The 26,655-nt window shown below is 32.4% G+C and overlaps 3 protein-coding genes across 9 annotated transcripts; 1 reads left to right on the forward strand and 2 right to left on the reverse strand.

Moving 5' to 3' along the window:
* On the reverse strand, window positions 310-16,615 carry LOC109328266. Its single transcript, XM_019561656.1, has 7 exons — window positions 16,610-16,615; window positions 4,645-4,648; window positions 2,628-2,972; window positions 2,331-2,405; window positions 1,568-1,707; window positions 1,107-1,244; window positions 310-774 (listed from the first exon to the last, which is right to left on the reverse strand). Exons 3-7 carry the CDS (start codon window positions 2,869-2,871, stop codon window positions 565-567), a joined length of 807 nt encoding a protein of 268 aa, XP_019417201.1. The 5' UTR covers window positions 2,872-2,972; window positions 4,645-4,648; window positions 16,610-16,615; the 3' UTR covers window positions 310-564.
* Window positions 3,584-6,958, reverse strand: LOC109328265 (transcription factor TGA4-like). 4 transcript variants are annotated; one of them, XM_019561654.1, is made up of 9 exons: window positions 6,840-6,951; window positions 6,215-6,362; window positions 5,991-6,071; window positions 5,745-5,804; window positions 5,595-5,672; window positions 5,423-5,492; window positions 4,601-4,875; window positions 4,022-4,249; window positions 3,584-3,910 (listed from the first exon to the last, which is right to left on the reverse strand). In XM_019561654.1, exons 2-9 carry the CDS (start codon window positions 6,308-6,310, stop codon window positions 3,758-3,760), a joined length of 1,041 nt encoding a protein of 346 aa, XP_019417199.1. In that variant the 5' UTR covers window positions 6,311-6,362; window positions 6,840-6,951; the 3' UTR covers window positions 3,584-3,757. The 4 variants fall into 4 exon arrangements, with proteins under 4 accessions (XP_019417199.1, XP_019417198.1, XP_019417197.1 ...); XM_019561653.1 differs by having other exon boundaries at window positions 4,601-4,872; window positions 6,191-6,362; XM_019561652.1 differs by having other exon boundaries at window positions 6,191-6,362.
* On the forward strand, window positions 19,951-24,800 carry LOC109328264. 4 transcript variants are annotated; one of them, XM_019561650.1, is made up of 8 exons: window positions 19,951-20,058; window positions 20,943-21,262; window positions 21,311-22,269; window positions 22,506-22,561; window positions 22,677-22,910; window positions 23,030-23,321; window positions 23,972-24,168; window positions 24,619-24,800. In XM_019561650.1, the coding sequence occupies exons 2-8, from the start codon at window positions 20,989-20,991 to the stop codon at window positions 24,770-24,772; spliced, it is 2,166 nt and encodes a 721-aa protein (XP_019417195.1). In that variant the 5' UTR covers window positions 19,951-20,058; window positions 20,943-20,988; the 3' UTR covers window positions 24,773-24,800. The 4 variants fall into 4 exon arrangements, with proteins under 4 accessions (XP_019417195.1, XP_019417196.1, XP_019417193.1 ...); XM_019561651.1 differs by having other exon boundaries at window positions 20,943-21,247; window positions 21,329-22,269; XM_019561648.1 differs by having other exon boundaries at window positions 20,943-22,269.

The following is a 26,655-nucleotide window of genomic DNA, read 5'->3' on the forward strand; positions in this document are numbered from 1 at the left end:
TTGAACTATCATCTCTATTCTATTATCAGGTTTTCCGAAATCCCCTAATTTCCCAAACTCCCAATCATTTACCTGAACATGTGCAATGGCACTAAAGCATCTTTAACTTGAGGAAATTGCTACCAGATTCCACATGGATGTTGATGCCAGAAAAATGCTTCCAGGAAAATTTGTTGACCTAAGCCTAATGAAGGATTATGGAACCGGCGCATTGGAAGAACTCGAATACTCGAACTAGGTTTCATTCTTAAAGATAAATGAAACAATTCACTCAAGCCATTCTAAATTTCTGCAAGTGTGTTTGAGTCATGAAGAAAAATATAAACCAAGTTCATTGGCCCTTTACTTTTCATTCTCTTCTTACCATTATATCATCCTTAGAGTTAGGAAACATGTAGCTTAGAACAAGTTTTAACATTGTGTACATATAATAATTACAAAATACATGTACCACTATCTTATGTATAATAATAAATAAATAAAATAAAAGATTCTTCGAGGGAGACATTATGTATTGAATCAAATATTAACTATTAGTAAGGGCAAACCAAGTCCTATGTTTCACTAAAGCGCATCATCACTATCTGAATCTAGCTCAAGACCTTCTGCTGCCAAGAGCTGGCTTATTATCTTCTTCTTTTCATCTTCAGCCTTTCTTCTTATCAAATCTCTTTTCTTTAGTATAAGTGTATGCCTTTTAAGGGTATTGGAGAAATTTTCTGCAGAAGCCTTCTTTTCTCTTGCCAGGATCTTTCTTGTCTCATCTAGATCAATCTTAGATTTCACAAAATACATCCAATCAGATGGAGAAAAAAGTAAATGAATCAAAGCAAATATGGAAGGTGTGATACCGACATTTTCCTAGCACCGATTTTTGGGTGAAAAACAACAATTTGAGATGTATATATGAAGCTAGAATTCTTTGAAGTTCACTCAAAATGGAGGTGACAATTAACAACTTACTCTAATTTTGTTCGTAGGAAAGAAAAGTTGTTTGTGGTTGGTTGAATGAAATTTTTTGACAAAAATCTGACTGTTTTGTCTTATTCACACAATCATTCAAGTGATACAGTAATCAGGGAACATTTTCAAGCATAACTCAATACCTTTGATCGAGAAAGTTGACGCACGCGAATATTCAACTTTTGCTGTTGCTGCTCAGCCCAAGCAGCAACTGCCATATCACCTCGCTGATCAAAAGCTTTTCTCTTTTTCATAATCCATTCCATCCATGCTTGAGATGCCTGAAGGAAACAAAACACCATGACTATCAACAATAATAAAAGTTATGTACTCCAATTACAAAAAAGAAAGAATAAATAGATCCATTATCCCTTTTAAAAGTTTATAACTGGCCTAGAGAAACTGCCATTTCAGGCTGTAGCTCGAAAGAATTCGTTTAGGAATGATGCTAGTAATCATAGAGAACACTAGGACCCACTTAGCATCTAATATAACAAGCTCTGAACTAAAAAGTGCAAGTTAAAAGACTAAAGACAATCATATATAATAGCAAAGTACAGATACCTAATCGGATCCAAGATAATAAGATGCATAAAAATATTACCTTCATAGGGTTGACTCGGTTATCAATATCATACTGACTTCTCCTCTCCTCATCTATAAGCAATTCATATGCAGCTTGAATCTTAATGAACCTAGCTTCTGTTGTTTCACCTTCCTCAAGGGTTCCTCTACCATCATAGACTTGAAGAGTAAAGTAAAAAGAGTTACTATTTATTGAGAGACTATATTCATCTTTGCGCAAGTAACACTAGCATAGCAAAACTGTATCAAGAGTTGCATAGCACACAATTAGAGAGGAACACTAGGAAAATAAGCACTCACTTGCCACAACTGCCTCATAAGGAAAATACTTGCAAATAAAGATAAAAATACAACCTCACACATTCTAGGCAAACTAAAAGCAAGATGCGAAAGACTTAATGCTAAGTAGTTGCAGTTGCTTAGCTAGATCTTGAACGAACGTGTTAATAATTTAACATGTTGCTAGCTGACATGGTTAGTATAGGATTAAATAAAAGATGAGGAATCCATAATCAGCATTATAAAACATAAAATTGACACACATATAGTGTTTGGCAGACATGTAAAAACAGGACGAAACACGACATATTGCTTTTGTTCAATGTTTGGCATACTGTACAAATAGTATATAGAACAGGAGTATATGACATCAGATTGAAAACAATTAGAACATTTTGGTTCCACCGGAACAGAACTGTTTTGTCCACCCATCGAACGCAACCGGATATGTCTGTATGATACTAAGAAAAGTTGCAGCTGCTAGCTAAGATGGAAATACATACCATCTGGATGATAAAATTTTGCCAAACGCCTATATGCACTTTTTATCTGATCCTCACCAGCATCTCTTTCCAATTCTGTTATTTTATCATACATAATTCACAGAAAGGAACTGTTAAAACAACTAAGAAACATGTACAAGGATTTTCTATTTTCATCATAGTGACAGAGACCCAAATAAGAATAATTTTGTATTTTCCAATGAATTTTTTTGATGTATTTTTTCGATGAATTTACTTCCATTTCTTAGTAACTATAATTGTTAGGAGAAAAGGAACAAACTTTAAGGTAAAAATTACCAAGAGTTTCATAAGGGGATTTCTGTTCAGCCCAATTTGATGCCTTGGCCACAGTTCTTCTCTGATTCACACGAAACCAGGGTTCAGTCCTGTTAGAATCGAGCCATGTAGAATACAAAGAGGGTGGTGATAAACGGGTTTTTAAATTAGGGTTCCGAAACGAAGCCCTTAGTTGAAATTGGTTTCTGCAACTGATGAAGGAAAAAAGAGTGTGGGGTTTACACAGGGTTCTTAAATTGCTCATAGTTCCGTTTGATTCACAAAAATCAACAACGACCCAGATGTAAAAATGGAATCTTTTTTGTCGTGGAAGATGTAAGAAGCGGTTCTGCTCCACCAAGAACTGTGAATGAATCTGACAGAATCTTACAATTTTCCCACTTTTTATTTTATTTTTCTGTGTTTTTTTAAATTGATTCTTTCTTTTAACAATTTAGATATTATTGCAGGGAGTTTTTCCCTACGAGAAATATGTGGATTCTTGACAGTTAATGGTTGGTATTACCGTTATCCATTCTCCCCCAAACAAAAAATCACTTTTAACTCCTTTTTATTCACCTTAAAATTGAAAATCTTTCTAAGAATAAAACTTTTTTAATGCCTATTTTTATTTACAAGACTCGAGTTTCAGTCAAGCAAAAATAATAATTTATTTTGTAGATAGCAAATTCAAAACTGGTAAATTCTGCACCTTTTCAATACACAGAGTTTTGTATCACTTCTATTGATTTATTAAATTTTATGGAATCTTCCTTTTCAATTTTTATCTATTCTATCATTTCAAAACTGGTAAGTTTTGCATTTTCCAATAAAAAGAGTTTCCTATCAATTTAATTGATTCATTAAACTTTATGGAATCATCCTTTAATTAGCAACATGTAATTTATCTATTTTTCTCTCTCCATAAGACAGTGTAGAATATGATACAATATCTAGTATGCTCTAAAGAGCACAAATTACATAACTTTGCTTCATGTTACACACTACATAGGATTAACTTTCATGCATATACACAAAGGTAACACTTTAATCCAAAACTTAAGCAATTCTTAACAACATAGCAGATTATCCAGATTGAGGTTCAAGTACAAGCAAAGCAAGTCTTCTCTAATGAACCTAAGTTTGGAAGGCTATGCAGAATCACACGAACGATTCGCCCAAAGAGAACTAAGATTGCGAAGACGATGTAAGTATTCCCCTAATGCCACCAATCCTTGAGCAGCTTGGTGAGTTGTTAGGATCCTTGACATGTGAAGCAAAGTTTGTTGCCTCAGATGATCTGCCTGAGAGTGCATTGGATTATTAGCATTTGCATGCAGATGCAAAAAAAATTGCAATATAGAATGCTAAGTCATATAAGATACAAAGCCATAATGGTCCAGATGTTACATTACCTGGTTTACAAAACCTTCTAGTGCTTCAATTTTCTCCATGGCATCAGCGATTTGAAACTCGAAGTTCGCTGCCCCTAATGCATCGACTCCAATGTTGTGGACCATACTTTGCTGAAGTTTATCCAGTCCTTGTGAAAGAGCATCTTCAGCTTGCTGAGACGACAAGCGGAGATTGTTAATACTAACCATTTGTTTATCAGTCAAAGGCTCAAGTTGGGGTACAATGATCTGCAATGAAAATCAAGTGGCTTATTGGGGTTTCCACAGTATGAATTTTTAAAACCGTATGTGCAAAATGTACCATAACATGAACATTAATAATCTAGTTAGGAAGCAATCTAAGTAACAAATCTAGATGGAAAGACATTGGTTGTAATATGAAAACATCAATTAGATAAGGCGTTTCTGTTCTAATCCAAGAGATGTGTAAAAAATGTACTAAATGAATTCAATTTATGCAAGTCTTAAGCAAAATTTAAATATTGTAATATGAGAGAAAATGACAAGTTTCCATTTTGCACCATCAATGAAGAGAAAATGTAAGCAGTTGTCAGAATCAGATTTAGGCTATGTATGTACGTTTAGAAGTTGCGACGGCCGAGATCCTCCGATCCAAAGGAAAATGCGCTCTACCGATGCTTTCCATACACCAGAAATTAAATAGAAGACATTAATCTTTGCAGCATCTACTTTCATTCTGAAAAGATTTGAGTAATGGTTCAAGACACTCTGAACAAGTATATGGAGCTGAACATTTGATGCATTGTTTTGAAATGCATTTCTAAGTTCTTCATTCCATCTCTGTTGCTCTGTAACCCAATGTCCATATTCAATTTCAAATGCAACAATCCCTGCTTCACATTACAGGAAGACCACTTAGAAGTGCATAAAATGCTATATGCACAATGCTTCCCAAACAAAAATAGTTAAGTGGCAAATGTATTTATAAGTAATTGTAGATAACTCTTTTGGCACTCCAATTTTCAGTTATGCGACTACTCTTATAAAGTATGTAGTCATTAAAAGTATTCGTTCAACATTTGATACTAAATTTATCAGATTTGAATCACATGAAAAAAACGTTGATAGAACGCATATTGCAACATTAGATGCCCGGAATTTATAAATTAGTTTAAGTAGTACAAAGTTGTCATTGCATACAAATATGACATATATAAACAACATGGTTTGTTACCTAGGTAAGGTTTAGCAACAAACTTAAAATATATTGATTTTCAATGAAAATATGCATTTGCATTCCATATAGAACATAAAAGGATAAATTATACTTCAAGTTCTTCAAACGCATGGAGACATCAGAAAAGAACAAGTGGTATCTAAAAAATTAGTAGAAGACAATTTTAAGAAAGCTTAGTTAAACAGATATTATAAATCATAAACCTGATTGCAACTGTAATGTTCTAGGAGATCCCATATAACTGGCATCTAATGCACCACCAATGTACATACCCTGAAAGTACACATTTTATATACTTAAACATGAAGGAACATAAATCAACATAAAACAGCATGAATAAGGAGTAAGGATGATGATTTTTGAGTTTTGGTCTACCTGCTTTTTTGTTTTTCCAATCTCCAACTCCAATTGCATGAGTTTCAAACGGCTTGTTTCTAATTGTTGAACATAAGCCTATGTATAACAAAAGTACAAATCAGATGACAAACACTATATATCTTCCGGCAGCTAGTTCATTCATACTACCTTTTTCCGCAGACGACTTTTCTTTGCAGCCTCGCGATTCTGAGCTAGGCGTCTTAGCACCTACACGTAAATAATAAGCTACTATAACGTCAGAGGCAACTCCAAATCATATCATTCATTTAAACCAACATTAAGATATTTAGGAGAAAGCATGATAGATTAATAATGTAACTATTAGGAAGAGATGAGAAAACATGTGAAATAAAGATACATAAAAAATGTATATCCTGATGAAATTCTCATCACCTTACTAACATCTTTGTTAGTACTAGTAGTCTCTTGATAATTTCCACAAGGCTCCCTTGCTTCATGAGGAATATATTCAGACTGCAGAATTCAAATTCAAATGATTGTTATGAACTAAGTTTCACATAAACATATATAAGCTAACTCACATTAAAATAATTAAGAACAAAAAAGAAGAGGTGAAATTAATGCTTTCTCACTTTGGCCTCCATATTGGTATTCACTAGTAACACTGGTGAAGCAATTGAATTAAGGCCACCTTCAACTTTAAAGCTGTCACCCCACATGTTAACTTGCTTGAATGGCTCATATATGTCCATTATCTTTCTTTTATTTCTTGCAATGCCCAGTGTATAAAAAGATGAGAATTTGCTGCATAATAATAAAAAATACATTAGTTTCATTATTTGTTGTCATTTACTAGTACTAACAAACAAGAGATTTCTGGCATGGCAATTTAAATCACTATAAAAAAGTGGAAGCTGAGAAGAGATAATCAAAAGCAGTTTTCTAATTCTGATTTAGTATGATTCCAATAACTCAAAAAGTTCAATTACAACAAACTAAACCAAAAATTTAAAAGACTAGTAGACTAACAATATCATCAGTTTGATGCAAAAAATTGCAGCAATAAAGGATGTTAAAATAATCAAAACATCATTTCATTCTGTCAAAAGAAATTCAATGCCTTGCATAAGTTGATATTATTTCCACAAATAAACATAAATAAGCTAAACTATAATATTTGACCCACTTGAGTCCAAGGTTGTGCAAAGAACGACAACCTTAATTTCAACATGAGTGAATTGAAATTGGAACCAAACCAATTACAGGTTGAAGAAAACTAACCTATATAGCTAGCTTGGATGAATCTGCAACCTCCAAAATTTTGATTAGTCCATGAAAAACTCCTGGTTGGTGCTCAGTATTGAATATATATATTTGAGAAACTCACTAGCTCAGTGGCTTTATATTAATATCATTATTATTCTCCCACATGCAAACAAACTATAAAAGCAACGATGTGGCTAAAGATAACAAGGGCAATTAAAGTTAACAGGTGAATACAATAATGTTTTTTTTGTATCACTAATTTTTTGTGGCGAATTTGATGCAATGATAAAGTTGTTTCTTAATTAATATGAGTTTATGAATTCAAAAATTGGAAATAATCTCCTTATTTACGAAATAAAGTTGTATATCACTATTCTCCTTAGACCCTCCTGCATTTTAAAAATCATTAGTGCATTATACATATGAAAAAGTTTACCCAGAAGAAATTACTAGTTAACATACTATCAAGATGTTGTTACTCTTATTGGATTCATAAGAATCATTATATTGGTCAGAGTTTGGAAGCCACACTCAAATCTACAAAATAGATTAATTACTTATGTATGGTGACAAATATATTTGATTATACCAAAACAATCACATAATAACATGTCACATATTGAGGTGGCAATGATTCACCCATGGTCAGTTTCTAACTTATAAGTTGTTTCAGGGAAAATGAAAGATTTTATACAAAAAGGGGCCAGCTTAATCTGAATATGATATTTTAATAGATTTTTTCTAGAGTTTAATATCAATATTTTTTTAATTTAACGTATATTTGATTGAATTCAAGTTTGACTCATTGCTAATCATAATTATACCATTTAGTCATTTATCCTATATATAAAGTAACAAATTAATTGTGCCATGATATTAGGATGACAACTAAGGTCTCAAATTATTTCTCATTCCATATCTCAAGTCAATCAGAGTGCTTTATTTTATTACTTTTTGCTTTTAAATTTTTTATTTTATCAACATGTTAATATATGATTGGTTTGGGATAGAGAATGAGAACCATTGGAGACAAATGATCCTCATCCCTAGCGCGGATAGTACTTATCTGAATCCATATATACACTCTTGGTGGGTGCCATATAGGTATTCATGGGCAATCAATAGGTTTTTAATTTTTATTACATATTTTTATATTTTATAATATTTAATGTATAAAAATAATTATTACATTAATATTAATATATATATATATATATATGATAAATTTATGATTATGGTCTAATTATTACAAGAATTTATTGCAAAACAATAATAATGTAGATAATATATAATCTTAAAATAAAAAAATATTACATATAAATTATTTAGTTAATAAATAAATTTATAAATTCGTTCACATGTATAACTTATTATTGTGAATACTCGTTGTGAGTGTTTTTGTAGGTATTCACCATTCTAGTTTTATTGTCATTCTTTTGTGCTCACCAAATTGTTGGATAATACCAATAAGATGTTGGTCTAGTGATATAAAGTCTTATTAGTGTTAAATGCGTATTGTAATCCAAGTCTAAGTGATTAGTGTTGTAATTAGAGAAGGAAATGTAACTTCATGAAATTAGTTTCGAATTTCTGTTATTAGTTGAACTAACTTTACTATAAATAGATTGTGTATGATTAGGCAAAGTATGAATATACACAGTGCATTATGTTAACTTCTTCATTCTTCTATTCATTTCCTTTCTTCTCTTCGAGAGTCCCAACAACTTTGGTATCAGGAGCTTGAAAATCCAAGGACATGCAGGTGCGTGTGTGGAGGATTAACAAAGTGAGTTTGTTGAAGCAAAAGCTGGGCAAAATGGGCATTCAAATTCACTGAGAGTGAATCACGATAAGAAAGGGTGGCATATCACTTGAAAGATCAAGAAATGGTAGGAAATGACACAAATCTTCAATCAATGGGACTCCCAATTCTCACAGAGAAGAACTGGGATCGACGGATGACTCAAATGGGAGCCTTATTCTGCTTTCAAGAAGTCAGTGAGGTTGTTGAAGATGGATTTCCTGCATTGGGCCTTGATACAACAGAAAGCCAAAGAACTATGCACAAAGAGGCTAAGAAGAAGGACAACAAAGCTCTATTCCTAATCCATCAATGTGTGGATGATGTTCACTTTGATAAAATCCAGGGTGCTACCACTTCCAAAGGAGCATGAGATATCTTGATTCGAAGCCATGAAGGTGGAGACAAGATTAAAAATGTGAAATTGCAAACCCTTATGAGGCAATATGAGCTACTACATATGGAAGAGTGTGATAAGATTGGTGAATACTTCACCAGGATACTAACCATAACCAATCAGATGAAAGGTTCTATGGAATCCATCATAGATCTCATGGTGATTGAGAAGAGCATGAGGTCCATGCCCTAAAAGTTTGATTTCATTGTGGTTGCAATAGAGGAGTCAAAGGACATCACAATGATGAAGATAGAAGAGCTTCAAAGCTCACTTGAAGCTCATGAGATGAGGTTGCTTGACATAGGCTCAAACAAGCAGAACAAGCCTTAAAAGCAATCTACTCTAAAGATAAAGACAAGAAGTAGAGAGGAAAAAATGATCATAACAAAAGATGGGTCAGAATGCTGAAAGAGGCAAAACCAGTCAAGATTGGGTAGAATCTTCTGATAGAAGAGGAAAGCCGAGAACAACAAACCAAAATCAAAAAATAATTGATAAAAGAAAGGTTGAGTGCTTCAATTTCCACAAACTAGACCATTACTCATATGAATGTACTAATGAAAAGGCAAAACAATCAAAGAATCAAGAAGAAGCCTATGTTGTGCAAGGAGATTCAGATTCAGAACCATTGAATCTAATGGTAACCACATATGCAGAAAGCTCACACATTGAGTCATGCTATTTGGACTCAGGATGCTCCAATCATATGACAAGGCACAAAGAGTGACTAACTAAATTTGATCCTTCAAAGAAAAGCAAAGTGAAGTTTGCATATGATGGTTCACTAGAAGTATAGGGAGCTGTGAATATGGTGATTACAATACATAATGGCTCAAAAGCTATAATCACAAATGTGTTGTTACTGCCAAAAATGAAGTGCAACCTACTAAGCATAGGTCAGTTACTTGAAAATGGATTCAGTGTGGTAATGACGAATGGGCAACTTGAACTTTCTGATGTTGATGACAAGCTCATACTCAGAAGCAAACTGACAAGAAACAGAATATTCCAAGTAAACATCAAGGCAATTGAAGTACAATGATGGGCTACCATGAGAATTAGTTATGAAAGCTGGTTATGGCGTTCCAGATATGGTCACCTAAACTTCAAGAACCTGCATCTACTAGGGTCAAGACAATTGGTAAGTGGAATTCCTACCATGTCACTGCCTGAGAAAGTATGTGTAGTTTGCTTGACAGGGAAACAAACAAAAAACTCATTTAAGTCAGAAATGGAAATGAGATCCAAGTCAATTCGAGAAGTTGTTCACTCTGATGTTTGTGGCCCTTTTGAAATACCATCTTTGGCAGGTAACAAATACTTCATAATTTTTGTGGATGAGTATGGTAGAACGATCTGGTTAGATGTCATAGAAGCTAAAAGTGATGCTTATGAAGCTTTCTTGAGTTTTAAGGCTGCTATAGAAAAGGAGAGTGGAAAACATATCAAGTTTCTCATAACAGATGGAGGAGCAGAGTATACCTCAAATGAGTTTGAAACCTATTGCAGGAAGAATGGGATAAAGAATGAGATGATTGCACTATACACTCCCCAACATAATGGTCTTGCTGAGAGGAGAAATATAACCATTATGAATATGGCAAGAAGCTTGATCAAAGAGAAGGATTTGGCTAAAAAATTATGGGTTGAATCAGTATCAACATCAACCTACATCTTGAATAGGTGTCCAACTAAGAAGCTTGAAGGGAAAGTACCACTTGAAGTATAGTCAGGTAAGAAACCAGGGGTTAGTCATTTCAAGATTTTTGGATCACTAACATTCAGCCATGTACTTGACCAGAAAAGAACCAAACTTCGGGATAAAAGTGAAGCAATGGTGTTTATAGGCTATCACTATACTAGAGCCTATAGACTATATGATCCAGTTAAGGAAAGATTTCAGATCAGTAGGGATGTGTTGATACTAGAACAAGAAAATTGGGATTGGAAGCAAATGCAAACCTGCTTAAAAATGATGGTTTATGTGAGCATAAATGTTGAACATGAACCAGATAGACAACTTGAAAGAACTATTAAGACACCTAGAGTTCAGAGATCATAGAGAACAAGAACCTTGCCAAATAGATTCAGAGACTATGAGCTACATGTTGATGATCAAATCAATGAAGAAGGTAATTTGATTCACTTAGCACTAATGGTTGAAGCAACTCCTATAAATGAAGCTGAGGCACTAAATCAGATAGAATGGAAGGTTGCAATGAATGAATAAATAAAGTTTATTGAAAAGAATGAAACTTGGGACTTGGTTGAGCTTCCAATTGGAAAACATCAAATAGGAGTCAAGTGGATCTTCAAACAGAAACTAAATCTTGATGGATCAATCTCAAAGTACAAAGCAAGACTTGCTGCTAAAGGGTTCGTGCAGAGACAAGGCCTAGAGTACAAAGAGGTATTTGCACTTGTAGCCATAATTGAAACCATAAGGGTAGTGATTGCAATAGCAAGTGCAAGGAATTGGGGGTTGTTTCAACTTGATGTGAAATCATCATTTCTCTATAGACCACTAATAGAAGAAGTTTATGTGCAACAACCACCAGGCTTTATTTCAAAAGGCAAAGAACAACATGTATACAAGTTAAATAAGACTTTGCATGGTTTGAAGCAAGCACCAAGAGCTTGGAACAAAAGGATAGATGCGTTTCTGTTTAAGTTTAATTTCTAGAAGTGTCTGGTTGAGCATGGAGTTTACATCAAAATTGTAGAAGGAGAATTGCTCATTATTTGCTTATATGTTGATGACTTGTTACTAACAGGATCAAACCAAGAAAGGATTGATGAATTCAAAAGATTCATGAATGCATAATTCGAAATTTCTGACTTAGGAAGATTGAACTACTTCCTAGAATTAGAATTTGTTTACACAGAAGCAGGAATCATGTTGCATTAGAAGAAATATGCAAGTGAAGTGTTAAAGAAGTTCAACATGGATTCCTGCAACTCAGTAGGAAGTCCAGTTGAAATGAACTTGAAACTAACCAAGGATGAGGAAGGAGAATCACTTGATGAGACAATGTTCAAGCAAATTGTTGGATCACTAAGATTCTTATGCAACAACATACCAGATATCTCATATTGTGTTGGCCTTGTGAGTAGCTTTATGTGTAAATCAAAGAAGACTCACCTCCTAGCAACCAAGAGAGTGTTGAGGTATACATGGACAAATGGACAAAGGCATACTATTTCCAACATGAAAACATAAATCAGAAATGGAATTGATTGACTATGCAGATTCTGATTATGGTGGAGACTTAGTTGAAAGGCAGAGTACATCTGGATACCTATTCCTACTCAACAATGCTCCTGTATCTTGGTCTTCTACAAAGCAACAAGTCATTGCTCTCTTGAGCTGTGAAGCTGAGTATATTTCAGCATATTATGTAGCTTGTCAAGCTATTTGGTTGAAAGAATTGTTGAAAGATATGAAGATGAGTGTAAAGACATCATTGCTACTAAGGATTGACAACATTTCAACTATAAATTTATCAAAGAATATAGTGAGTCATGGTAAAAGCAAACACATAGAAGTGAGATTCCACTTCATTAGAGACTTGGTGAACCAAGAGGGGATACAAGTTGAATATTGCAAAACTGAATTGCAATTGGCAGATTTATTCACAAAGAGATTAAGGGTTGATAGGTTTGAAGATTTATTGAGAAGGATGGGTGTTGTAGTTAGAAATTAGTTTTGAATTTCTGTTATTGGTTGAACGAACCTTACTATAAATAGGTTGTGTATGATTAGACAAAGTATGAATATACACACCGCATTCTCTTAACTTCTTCCTTCTTCTTGTTTACTTACTTCTTCTATTCATTTCCTTTCTTCTCCTTGAAAGTCCCAACAATTAGATTTTTAGGATAATCAAAATGTCAAATGTTTAATTCTTGAGAGCACACGAGATATCATTATAGTACAAAAAAAAGTGGCAGGATAGTATGGCACTAAACACAAATTCTAATTTTGTGGCACATGTTTATTACTTGTTAAAGACTTTTCTACCCTAGTCATTAACCCTACAGATTTTTTATCCTCGTCTTCAATGGTCACCCAACTCAACACCATCCTACCTCTCACCTACTCCACAATCTCCGGCAGCTACCACTTTCTCCACCTATTCAACAACCCTAACAATAAACCAGAGGCATGCTGCTAAGCATTAAACACCAATTCAAAGTCCAAGTGGCATGACGCCATTGTCAAGATGAGGAAACTGTGACCTCAATGTTGTTGTGGGCGCACCGAAATTGAAGCGCATGGAGATCTTGGAATATGCATTTGGGTGAATAAGTTGAAGCACAAATCTGGATCTGCAGAATAGTAAGTAGACCTGTGCAAGGATATGGTAATTGAAGGATGAGCATTTGCTCTCACAAAAGTTGTCACTATACAAGTTAAAATTTAAAGTTGAGTTTTTTTATGACCAAGCATAAGCAATATTATATGTAATGATACACTTGATATGATAGAAGATATTTACCATAATTGTACTGAATGAGGGCAAAATTGATATTTTATTTTTTAATTTTATCTATATCAACCTTTGATAATAGTTTTTAGATAAAAAATAAAAAAGTAAGGTATAGAAAATTAGTGGTGATATTTAAGATTTTAAGTTTTTTATACTACTAAATATATCTCGTCATTTTTTATGAATAAGAAATTAATTCGAGTTCGTTGCTGTCCCAAAAAGAATATCTCATCAACTTAAGATATGAAGTTGTTCTCGAGTAAAACTAAATCTTTTTCCTCTTATTATAAGATCTAAAAATAAGTAACTACACTCAAAACATTTAAAATTTATTTACACGACTTGAATAGGTCTTTATTATTAACTTTGGGTTGGGTTAATGAAAGATTATTTTATAAACATGTTGTATAATATGGTCTAAAAGAATATTATTTTGACCCTTCATTTCTTTAAAGATGAATGAACCTTATTCTAAATTATTTAACCGCCCCGTTTAATGTTTCCCAATAATATGTTCCTTATCCTGGGACATATGCTATCTATTTCATTCCTTTTCTTTTTCCCAAATATGTTGCATTTCCTTCATTATGGTTTCGCTTAAGACTTACGCCAATGGAGCTCCTTCCTTAAAAAGGAAAATTACTAGACTGAACCAGATAAAATACGTGGATATCTACTTAATCAATATCTATTTGTAATTCCCAATTAATAACTAATGTTATTATGGTTTGATCCCAAGATTTTTCCTTTAAAACGTATCTATATTCTAATGGTTCTAGGCCCTTTTAGCATATAGATTGTGGATATGTATCCATTAGAGTTGTGGTTAAGATTCGTGATTAATTGTAGTAGAGTATTTTATCCAAATCAATAACGGGGAAGTTTTAGTTAGATTAAGAAAAGAAATAAACACTTGACACCTAAAGTTTGATAATAATGAAGTCATATGTCATAGTCTAGTAGATCATGCCAAATGTTCAACTCCTAAATTTGATGAAAGATGCATCATTCCAACCTCATAAGGACATGTATGGTTCTTCATAAACGACATCTAAATTTGCTTTTAAAAAGGAGAAGATAAAGATTTTTTTTAAAAGTATGCAGTTTTCTCTTTTTCTCTCCCTTTTTCCATCACAAAAAAAAGCTATTACAGGAATCACTTTTAACCAATAATTTTCTTTGGCTTCAACTAACTATGGTATCAATTATGAGTTCGTATTAATTTCATGTATACATCTCATGTGGTTTAGATATTTCTTATAAGGCCATCTTTTATTCTCTTCTTATGTTCCAAGAAAATTGTATATTCATGTCCCAAATTAATCAAATTTCACAAAGTAATATGAAAATATTAATTTCTATTTTTATGTTTTTTATATTTAATTAAAATGAGACTTTCTAATTAGGTGAAAACACAAAGTGTGACAAGAATAAAGACATGTGATCCCATCCCGACCAAAAGTATGTCTTGCCTAAATTAACACTGCCAAAAACAAAATGTTCGAATGTTTGGCTGATGTAGCTATTAGCATATACTCCTGCGTGTTTAAACATTTCAATGAGTTATATTTTGATTACTCTGACATAATATTATTTACGTTATTATGTTTTAGAACAAAATTTAGGCAGGAAATTAAGCTTAATATAATCCCACAATTAGGTTGCACAGTTGCATTAAACGAGTCTTTTTTATTCAATATGATGACTCTAGTGGAAATGAAACACATGTTTGTGTCAACTTTTTTTAATTCCTCATGTACATACATAAGCATAGCTTGTTCAGTAAGTTTTTTTTTTTATTTAAAAAGTTGAAATAAAAATTATTTAACGGGTGATTAATCATGTTAAGGAGTAATTGATCTAGTACGTGTAAATAAACTTTAATTTCTTGAGAAACCCTAGTGGTACATATAATATTGTATGATGGGTAAATCGCTGACACAAAAAGAAAGGATTGCATCAACCATATCAAATACTCTTTAAAGAAAGACAAGATTAAAAAGAAAAAAAGTAGTTAGTAACTTCTTTCCAAGTGGTGCTGCATGATATATACCTGGTCATTTTAGATTTTATAATTAAAGTGAGTTGCATCTTACAGGGTAAAGTATATGATTATGATTGTTGATTTGAAAAATCAAACAAAGTATATATGATCACACATTTGTAATTTATTATATGGTATAACTTTAGTCTAAAAAAATTTCAAAGTAAAGTTTATTTTCACATCACAAATTGTAATTTTGCAAGTTAATCATCTCAAAGTACTCACCACTCACCACCTTTGAATAAAGTTTTTTTCTAAATGTAATATTATCTTTAAATGAGAACATAATAATGTATCCATTTACAATTTGATATAATACATCACAACTTTAAATCTTCAATTCCATAAATAATCAAGGATGAATACATTTATTCTTCTTTGAATTTTTTCCTTCACTTATAGAGGACTTAATTTTGCCAATTAGTGCTAAGTTTTCCTTTTAATGGGGTCATTCTCCACTATAAGAAAACGACCTGGCTTGTGGGTCAGAGTTACTTCATTAATTATTTAAGAACCCTAAAATTTGTTTATGATGTAGCCATTCCTAAAATAACAACAAAATCACAGCGCATGCATACATATGACAAAAATCCATGCTGTACTCCCAAGTATTTTAGTGCCAAACGAGCTTGCCGAATCTTTTGTTTGAATTATATATAAGTGAATGCACATATGAAAAGATCTATATATCTTATGGAGAATATGAAATAAGTTATATTATTCTTCAAAACTTTTACTTTGTTGATGATGCCTTATTTTATCCATTTTCTATCTTAACCAGTGTCATCACATTTTCTTGCTACACCACCAAAGTCTTGGTCTAATAGTGTAAAATCTGTTAGATCCTCATGATGAGATGACTAAAAGGTTAGGGATGTGATTTCTGGGAGTGATAATTGTTGTGAAGAGCAGTCAGTCAAAATGGATTAGTTCCTTACCAAAAGATGAGAATATATCATTGGTAGTACCAAAAAAAACTTTTTCTTGATCCCAACACCTACCACAACTCATGGGTATGTCCATAACTTTAAAAAATCTCAAAATTTTGATAACATAAAAGCAAGAAAATGCAATATATTTATTATGTGCATTAAGAGTGTTATTTGAAACTTGGTAAAAAGACAATTTGCATGGCCAAATCGGTCTCATCTTTCTCTTTCTGCCTTTTATGTTCCTTAACAACTACTCCTGGTTTATTGGTAAAAGTTTCTCAAACAGTGCAATTGTACAAATGATACAATTATAGAGAAGTTGCTAGTGGGAATTACAGAAGCATAAAGTTATTCCTATTATCTACTCAAAAGGAACAAATTAATTAGTGGTAGTGGAGTAAGATTCATGGCTATATATTATTATATAGACAGAATATTTTCAATGGTATGCCACAACCTTGGACATAGATTCCTCTTCCACTCTTCCCAAGCCACCTATAATTGACAATATTATACATAACTCTTATAAGGTTTAGTTCAATTTTCATTTTCAAAAGTGAATGTTATTTGGTAATATAATACTATAATATGTAACCCTCACTCTAAATTAAGGTAAGAGAATGTCAACTTTTGTAATTTGGAAACATAAATGTAAAATTTTAAAGAATTTTACCAGTGTGGTTCAACATATGAAAAACACGTAATTTGCAATTTTCAAACATAAAAGTGACAGTGAAAAATACTAAAAGTGATAGTGAAGAAAAGTTTAAACGAGTGATGTACAATTTACCATTATTCTTATGGAGTTGACAGTGTCATTATTGTCTCACGAGTTCTAAAGTTCTTAGTTTTTTTTTATATTTTTTTGTTGGTAGATGGAATAAATGGGTTAATGGCGACTTACCCCTATTCCATAGATTCATAGGGGTATCCAATAATACATATATATCTATATATTTTATGTAGACCTTATAACCTATCCATTTGTTTAATGAATGAAAAGATCTGAATAGTAAATATTATTTTGTTGTATTCTTGGACGATCGGAACTATGATAAACAAAATAAAGTACTATTATCCCTCTCCAAAATCCCATGAAGTTTTTTCCCTTTAAATATTATATAGATAAAAAGGAAGTGCCTTATCTTATCTATTATGAAACTTTTTTCCTCTTTATGTGTACCTTATATTGCTGAATAATGTACTAGTGACACAATTAATGGAACATAATTGCTAGACAACAGAAAAACAAAAACAGAGATTTCCTTAAGACTAAGTATTGTTATACCAGCTGATAATAAAAAAAAATGTATATATTGACAGTGTAAGAATTTTTATATTGTGACTTCATTATCTGTCATTCATTTTTAATCATCATTAACTCTTAAATAAAAGTAATTTAAAATAAATTGTAGATAATGCACTAACTATGTATAAATCATTATACTGTCAGTACATATATATTACACTCTTAGACTAATACCACATGATATTCTCACATACCTAAAGATGGTCACGTTAGGATCCTCTCGATTAATGGATAGGCAAGTACTTCAAAAAGTAAAGAGAAATGTAACTTTCAATTACATATCTATTCTTTTGATAATAATGAGATCACATTTTTGTCATTAAAAATAAGTGAAAAATATGCACTTGTCTCTCTAGAATCATTATCCCATTTTGTTGTGCTAATTAAGAGCATTGTTATATCCTCATACTAAATTCTCATACTAATTCTCCTACCCACGAAAAAGTGACACATGTCACTTATAATCCAATCATTAATAATTAAAGTATCTTATTGTAACACATGTTATCTTCCTATAGGTAGGAGGATCAGTAGAAAGATCTAGTAGAATGATATATCATTTTCTGCTACTTAAACGACAGGCAATATGGAATGAAGATTATATGTTGGGCCAAGAAAGTCCAATGAAGCCCACATATAATTTTATATTTAAACCCACCCTTAAACCTCACTTATGCATATATGTCAGCTTTTATGTAGATAAATTTTTTTTTTTTTTTGTTCATGTGGATAAGATTATCTAGATGTTTTTTTGGGTAAAACAACACGCATAATCTTATCTATATGCATATATGTGTTAGAAAATATACATATAACCTTCAATCATGTCCACAAATAGGTTTTTGCATACTTATACATAATATGATAATAAGGTTGAGAGTAAAACTTGGGTTTAAAACTAATAACTTGGAATTGAAATCTAAACTATATTCGAAGTTGATAGTAGACTAACAAAGGCCCACAGAAGCCCAAATCAGGTAAAGCCTTCAAGAATTCCACAATCATGACATTGAAACAATCTAATATATAAACATATCTGATGTCCTAAAAATTATATCATTCTATATGTTATTTATTTATTGTGATTAATTGAAAAAAATATTTAAATAAAAAAGTTAATAATTTATTTTTTCTGATCAATCACAATAAATAACAATTAAAGTGACATATTTCCAACCTTTGATCAAATTTGGAACAATTGCAGAAAAAATTTGTTGACATTTATGACACGTGAATGCGACTAAGAACAATAACAAATTAAAAATGAAAAGACTTTTGGAATATCTAAAACACGGCACTACCTGGGACAATTATTATATATTCCCCCATTACTTTATATCTTTTATGAGTGAGAATCCATCTATTCAGAATAAGTTTTTAAAATTTATTTTTTATTTAGTCATCAATTTTAAGGATATTTGATAATTTAGATCTACTCATTAATTTAAATCATTGGATTTCTCTATAATTGATAGCTAGAATGTGGATTAAATAGATAAAAGGGATATTTCCTCATCTTTTATTATTTGAGGTTAATATACACGTATTAATAAATCATTAAGGGATAATTTGACTGGGAAGATTAAAATTATAGTTTGGAATTGGTCATGTGGACTATAGATTTGAATTATATGGTAAGATCTAAAATTCAAAACAAGTTGTATTTACAACTATATATATTTTGACTTCGAAACTTTAGATACATTGAAAGCTAATCAAATAAACTATTATAATTTGGCCCCACCAGGAAAATTATCATAATTTGGTATTGGAAAATTTGGATATTAGAAACTTGGATATGTAACACTATATCAGCTGAGTGGTAAATTATGTATTAGATAAAATATATTCACTCCCTTAACCAAACAGTGTAACAAAGGGATTTTACATAAAAAGTAAAATTAATAAGTATTCATTCACATGAATTAATCTTTTTTTATGTGTGATTATTTCTTCTAACAAATATTATTTTTTAAAATAAAATCTTTTATCTTTTAATATTTTTAGAGATGTAATAAAATCTTATATCATTAGAGTTGTGAATATTAGTTATAAATTTAGATGCACCCTAAAAAAGGAAACGGTTCGAATACGTGACGGGCATAAGATATGGGCTTGGGGGCCCGCCCCACGAAGTTCCCGCTTCTCTGTCTGAAATGTCAACTACGGTTTCTATTTCTCTCAAAGTCTCACTTCAACATAACATAACGCATCAACTCTTCTCTTTCTTCTTTATCCTCTCACCATTCCCTTCTCTAACTGTAAGTTCTTTCATTTCATTTTCATCTTCTTCTTTCTTTAATTCTCTATTATGCAATATACGATTCATATAGATATGTGATGGATTGTTACAGAAGGATTTTTTCTTTTAGATTTCATGTTTGTTTCACTGAATAGTTGAATCATGAACAAGGTACTCATCATTCCTGTTTGTTATAGCTGTGTTGCTGTGTGTGATTGTGATTATAAATCTGAACTTACTGCGACTTTCTAAATCTTATTTATGCTATAAATTCAAGTTTAGAAGTAGATGAATTATGTGTCTCGTCTTCTTCTGTCAGTTGGTGACACCATTGGCACACAACAAAAATAGAATTATGTGTATCTGGATGCATGTTCAGTTTTTAATCATAAAGAGGATGTGGATTAAGTTGGTCATTGGTATTAGTGATTAGGCAAGTTTTTTACCCTATGAACTAGTTATATATATTACCATGTGTGACCTTTGAGCATCGAAAGTCATGAGTTCGAATTCTGTAATCGGCCTACTAGCTTGCAAGGACCCTCCACAAACCCCAGCAGCTGAAGTTGGTTTCTGATTGGGCCCCATGCAATTCATAACAATTCGTTGGGATTTTATTCCAACCATATAGCACTGCTCGAAACTTTTAAGGAAAATTAATAGTATGAATGTGAATTCCTAAACACTCAGAATCATTTTCATTTGGCAATATTACCTCTTTAACTCCAAGTTTCATTGAATATACCACCAGCCAATTGAATTTGTCAAATTTCGTCATGGGATATGAATTGCCGAATAACATTGCTGACACTTTTATATTAATAGTGCATCATAATTAAATCCTTAGTGTTGAATGGCTAATTGCGCCATAATTATTTTTTTTTATATTTTGGTTTCTTGCAGTTCTAGTAGTTATAGGTTAGCTTGTGAACTGTTGCTTGCTTTCACCATGGAAAATAGAGAGTTAGTGGAGACAAAGGAAACAATATCTCAGTCTGTTGAGAAGTTGGAACTAGATGCTCTAGATATCCAAGGTAAATATCAGGATAAGCAATCGAATGAGACAAAAACTTTGGATATTGGTCACAATGGCCATGGATTTGACACTGAAGAAGATGATAAGTCAAACAAGATAAATATAGTTGGAGAAATCGAAGGCAATACTGTTGCACAAGAGTATTCCTGTGATAAGGTGGATGCCAGTGGAGATTTTGAGCCTAAAAGTCAAGAGGTAAACACAAATGACGTTGTGCAGAATGACTTGGCTAAAGAGGAGGATGAGAGTAGAGACAAGGAACCAAAGAACATGGATCAAATTGCAGATGAAATTCCAAGTGAGGACCCCAATTTAGAGCCTGTATTTGATGGAACAGAGGTTCCCGGGATGGAAGCTTGCCGGAGCTCATCTACGCGTAAGTTGGACTCAGACCAGGAGACTCTAGTTGTGGTTGAGAAGGCAGTGGCTCTTAAAAATTTTGTCAAGGAGAAAAGTGCAGTAGCAGTCTCCACTATGCTGCGCCGCCTTTCTGGGAAAAGCGATGAAGGTGCTGCGGGTAATTTTGATGATGAAGGTAAGGATGTGAGGAGCTTCTCAAGTAACAGTGAGCCCAATGCTGTTTCTGAGAAGTCAGTAGAGAAATTTGACTGGAATCCCTTAAATTATCTAAAGAAGTCATCTGATGCTGATGTGGAAAACAAAACTGAGCGGAGGGATTCCCTAACCAGAGGTCCACCAACACCAATAGACATGAAAGGACGGATAATACTATACACAAGATTGGGGTGCGAAGAATCTAAACAGATTAGGCATTTTTTACACATGAAAAGGCTTAGGTATGTTGAAATCAACGTAGATGTGTACCCGAGTAGAAAGATGGAGCTGGAGAGGATTTCTGGGTCTACTTCTGTTCCCAAGGTTTATTTCAATGAAATACTTATTGGAGGACTGAGTGAGGTAAAGACCTTAAATGAGTCTGGCAAGCTTGATGAGAAGATAGACTTTCTTATTACTGAAGCACCAATATTTGAAGCCCCATCACCTCCTCTACCTGGAGAGGATGATGAGTCGAGTAGTGGGGCACTTGATGAATTGGCTCTAGTTGTCCGCAAAATGAAAGAATCTATTGCTGTGAAGGACCGATTTTACAAAATGCGCAGGTTCTCTAACTGTTTTCTTGCCTCAGAAGCTGTGGACTTCTTATCAGAAGATCAATATTTGGAAAGGCAAGAGGTAAGATTGATCTTATTTCTCAAGCATGGGTCTAATGCCCACAACCATTAAAAAACCATGTACAGATCATCATATTTAATCATTTATTGTACAGAATTTGGTGTGGCTGCTACATTTTCAATCAAATGGTTAAACAAATCATCCACTAAATGTACAATTGATTCATTGGTTCATTAATACAATGTCTAGCTTCATAATGGCATTGGTGTCATTGTAAATCTTTTTTGTTGTTATAGGCTGTTGAGTTTGCACAAAAGCTTGCTAGCAAATTCTTCTTTCATCATGCTCTTGAGTGAGTCCAAGTACTTTGTTTAGTGTTTCCACTTTCCATTGTTTTAATTATGTTTTGTTACAGATTTGAGATTTGACAAATATCTCGATTTTCAATGATTTTTGTTTTGTTTTAGTGAGAACATATTTGAGGATGGCAATCATTTATATCGGTTTTTGGATGATGATCCAATTGTGGAATCACAATGTCATAACATTCGAAGGGGAATACTTACTGTGAAGCCTAAGCCAATAGCAGAAATTGCGTCAAGGCTGAGATTTCTGTCGTATGCAATGTTTGAAGCCTATGTTTCTGAAGATGGACGTCATGTTGATTATACGAGTATGCATGGAAGTGAGGAATTCGCAAGGTTTCTTTAACATTTTCTTCCTTTTGCTTCACTTTAGAACTTAAACATGGCATGCAATCTTTATAATCCATTCATTTGTTTCTGGAATTTTCACTGTTATTATACAATTATCATTTTAGGTATCTGAGAATAGTCGAGGAACTCCAAAGAGTCGAAATATGGGATTTGTCTAGAGAAGAGAAGCTTGCTTTCTTTATTAATCTTTATAATATGATGGCTATCCATGCAATATTGGTATTGGGGCATCCAGTTGGAGCACTGGAAAGAAGAAAATTATTTGGAGAGTTCAGATACGTTATTGGTGGGTCCACCTACTCGCTTTCAGCTATTCATAATGGCATATTGAGGGGAAACCAGCGACCGCCTTATAACCTTAAGAAGCCATTTGGTGCAAAAGATAAGCGGACAAGGGTAAGCTATCAACATTTTTTATTACTTACTTCTGGTGCTTTAATTTTTTGTTAGTATAGTAACTGTGTTAGTGACACTTATAAAGTAGTTATGCTATCTAGTTTAAGCAATTTTAACTTTGAATATGTCGTCATAACTCTTAAGAGTAAAAAATCAAAGGTCGTATTAGAAAATAGCATGCATACTTTTAATGAAACCAGCTTTTACTGCATCTTCTGTAATAAAATTACATAACTCCTTAATTTTAACTTTGAATATATAGTCATAATTCTTAAGAGTAAAAAATCAAAGGTCGTATTAGAAAATAGCATACTTTTAATGAAATCAGCTTTTATTGCAAATTTAACAATGAATATGTAGTCATAAGTCATAACTCTTGAGAGTCAAAAATCAAAGGTCCTGTTAGAAAATAGCACACTTTATTAAAATAAGCTTCTATTGCATCTTCTGTAACAAAAGTACATTCTAACCTTAATTACGTAGTGTTTTATAGTGTGTTGTTAAATCCCTTAATGTGCCCACTCTACTTACATTTAGAGAAATTAGTTTCCCTGTATTTCACAAAAAACTTTTTGGATTTGGCGCATGTGCGTTCACTATGAAGTTACTTGATGTGAAGTGGCTTTGATGCTCAATTTTCTTTCTGTCAGGTGGCGCTCCCTTACCCTGAGCCTCTTATTCATTTTGCTTTGGTATGTGGTACCCGATCTGGGCCTGCTCTTCGGTGCTATTCTCCTAAAAATATTGATGAAGAATTAATGGATGCAGCCCGTAATTTCTTGAGGAGTGGAGGTGTTGTAATTGATTTGACTGCAAAGACTGCACATGCTAGTATGATCCTTAAATGGTAAGTTCGTTCAAGGTTGATTCTGAATATGATTGATTTGATTTTTTGGTAAATTTAAACAATGAACAACTCATTGAATATTTCATGAACACAAGCACATTTTCTCACAATGAGAAGGGAAATCTTTGAAATTCTACACTTAGGTGAATGGTTCAAACTTCAAATTCAGTATCTAAGTTGTATTTTTGAAGTCTAGGACCACATTGAATATCACTTCAACTTATAAATACATAAGGGTCATGCATGATTGCAAATGCACAGTATATTGTTAAAAAGTGCATTCTGATGTTTAATATTAGATGTAAAAGTTAAAAATGTACATGTTTCCACTATTATCAATGGTTATTGAATGAAAGACATAATAATAAGCAGTGCTAAGATTAAAACTTTATTGGTGATTTTGAAATCTTCAGTGTTGTTCTTTACTTCCTTCTCCTTTTTCATTCTCAGGTATAGTATAGATTTTGGCAAGAACGAGGTAGAGGTACTCAAGCATGTATCAAACTACTTAGATTCAGCTGACTCGGAAAAATTACTGGACTTGCTTGCTACTTCGGATTTGAAGGTGACATATCAGACTTATGACTGGGGTTTGAACGGCTAACATGTGCTATCAAAGGTTCAAAGTTTTTTTGAAAATACCACAATAGATTGATACTGATTTTCTATTAAAAATTATCACTCAAATGTCAATGTTATATGTTAACTTTCCTTCCCATTTCACACATCTCTATTGAAAGGCACATTAGATAGAGAATTGGGACTGAGAAGAATATGGTTTTATTATTTCTTGTTCTGCATTTACTACCTACAGTTGCTTGTTCCTACGTTTTATTTGTACATGAATACATCAAATGTACTCAACCATACATCAAACGTACGTTTACTAATATCTCTTAAATAATGAAAGATATATTAGATCTTATATTATAAGAGTGATTTAAATAATATAGCTTTAGAATTATTGTTATATTTTATAATGAATTAAAAATAATGAAGAGATGTTGAATCTTATACTGTTTAGATTTGTGTCCACAATATATCATACTTTGTTTAACTGAATTACACCTATCATTTTTTTGTTTAAAAGATCACTTATTTCTTGTGCAGAGGTGGTGTAGTAAATATATGTATATAATATGGGTAATTTGTGTAGGTATAAAAAAGGATGATTTGTATAATTTCATTAAAACTCAGGATGTGAATGTAATTTACACTTAAAATTACTATGACATTTCTTCCATAATAAGTAGGCTCATAATTTAAAAGGAACTTTGCTATTTGTGATAATTGATGAGGGAGAAGAAGCAACTTTATTTTACAGAAAGGAGTAAGGTCCGAAGGCTCAAATTTAACCATGGGTGGGTCAGGAAATTAATTAGATTCATCATATAAAAGGTTCACAAGCATTCTTTTTGAAAAGAATTCAGTATCCTCATATTTCATTTTGTAACTTTAGTTGTAAAGAAATGAAAACCAGTTGTGTAGGACATGAAACAAGAAACCTTTATTGTTTTGCCCAATATGAAAAGGCATGTACTTTTGATGGCTTCATGCATCTTCTTCATTCTTTGGTGAAGGCATGCATTTGGAAATGTCATTGCTGCATGAACCTATGTAGTGATGGATACTAAAGACAATGGAAATTTACGTCCACCGAAAAAAATTATACTTTTAAATTTGTATAGATAAATACAAATCTTCCTAATATTATTAATGTCCTCTGAAATGTCGACAAAGTCTACAACTCTCAATTTTTTATGCAAAAACAGAATATGATTTCATTAATAATGCTTAAACTAATCATAACAGAATTTGATTATACAATTGATATAATTACAAAATAATCAATAATTCGTAGACTAATGTGTGTTATCCATTTTGCCTTCTACAAATCAAATTGGATCTAATATGGCGATTGATTAATGCTGACAAAGAATTGAACATAGATAATGATTATTGCATATGATTTTTCTGACATTATTCCTATATAGAAATTATTTAGATAATGAAACAAAAAGTATACATGTCATATACTCATATGTTTTTTTAATCTTTTATTCCTGAAACAAGCAAAGTATAAACTGTACATATGCGTATAACTGTATGTTGTTTAATTGTTTTTAGAGCAAATGTCATTTCTCATTTAATACATTTGATTTTTCAAAAACTACTGTTTCATGTGTGAGCATTATGATAAATATAATATTTTGCTGTGTTAACATTGTATAATCATAATGTGCCCAACTTTATTAATTAGTATTGTGATTATTGTCATCAAGGCAGAATAAAGTGCAAATAGTCTCGTGATTTCCACTTTTTTTATACTAATGTCGTTTGTGAAGTGGGTATCCAACCCATGAGATAATCTTATCCAAGATTTAATAACAGCTTATGTAAAAGCATTTTTTTGCATCCTTCTTTTGATAATTGAGTGATCCCCACTCAAGTAAAAGCCCTTTACACCTTTTCATTAAATGTTCATCT

Source organism: Lupinus angustifolius, chromosome LG15 (assembly GCF_001865875.1).
Source record: "Lupinus angustifolius cultivar Tanjil chromosome LG15, LupAngTanjil_v1.0, whole genome shotgun sequence".
Classification (NCBI taxonomy): domain Eukaryota; kingdom Viridiplantae; phylum Streptophyta; class Magnoliopsida; order Fabales; family Fabaceae; genus Lupinus; species Lupinus angustifolius.

Bases quoted from the DNA above. Each gene is read 5' to 3' on its own strand.
- LOC109328265 (XM_019561652.1), bottom strand. From the start codon at position 6,310: ATGGACATATATGAGCCATTCAAGCAAGTTAACATGTGGGGTGACAGC. The intron at 6,072-6,190 runs GTGAGAAAGCAT...TGAATTCTGCAG, and splicing joins ATACCAATATGGAGGCCAAA to TCTGAATATATTCCTCATGA. The intron at 5,493-5,594 runs GTAGACCAAAAC...GTGTACTTTCAG, and splicing joins TTGGAAAAACAAAAAAGCAG to GGTATGTACATTGGTGGTGC.
- LOC109328264 (XM_019561648.1), top strand. From the start codon at position 20,989: ATGGAAAATAGAGAGTTAGTGGAGACAAAGGAAACAATATCTCAGTCT. The intron at 22,562-22,676 runs GTGAGTCCAAGT...GTTTTGTTTTAG, and splicing joins TTCTTTCATCATGCTCTTGA to TGAGAACATATTTGAGGATG. The intron at 23,322-23,971 runs GTAAGCTATCAA...TCTTTCTGTCAG, and splicing joins CAAAAGATAAGCGGACAAGG to GTGGCGCTCCCTTACCCTGA.
- LOC109328266 (XM_019561656.1), bottom strand. From the start codon at position 2,871: ATGAGCAATTTAAGAACCCTGTGTAAACCCCACACTCTTTTTTCCTTC. The intron at 2,406-2,627 runs GTAATTTTTACC...ATAAAATAACAG, and splicing joins ATCCCCTTATGAAACTCTTG to AATTGGAAAGAGATGCTGGT. The intron at 775-1,106 runs GTATTGAGTTAT...GTGAAATCTAAG, and splicing joins GTCAACTTTCTCGATCAAAG to ATTGATCTAGATGAGACAAG.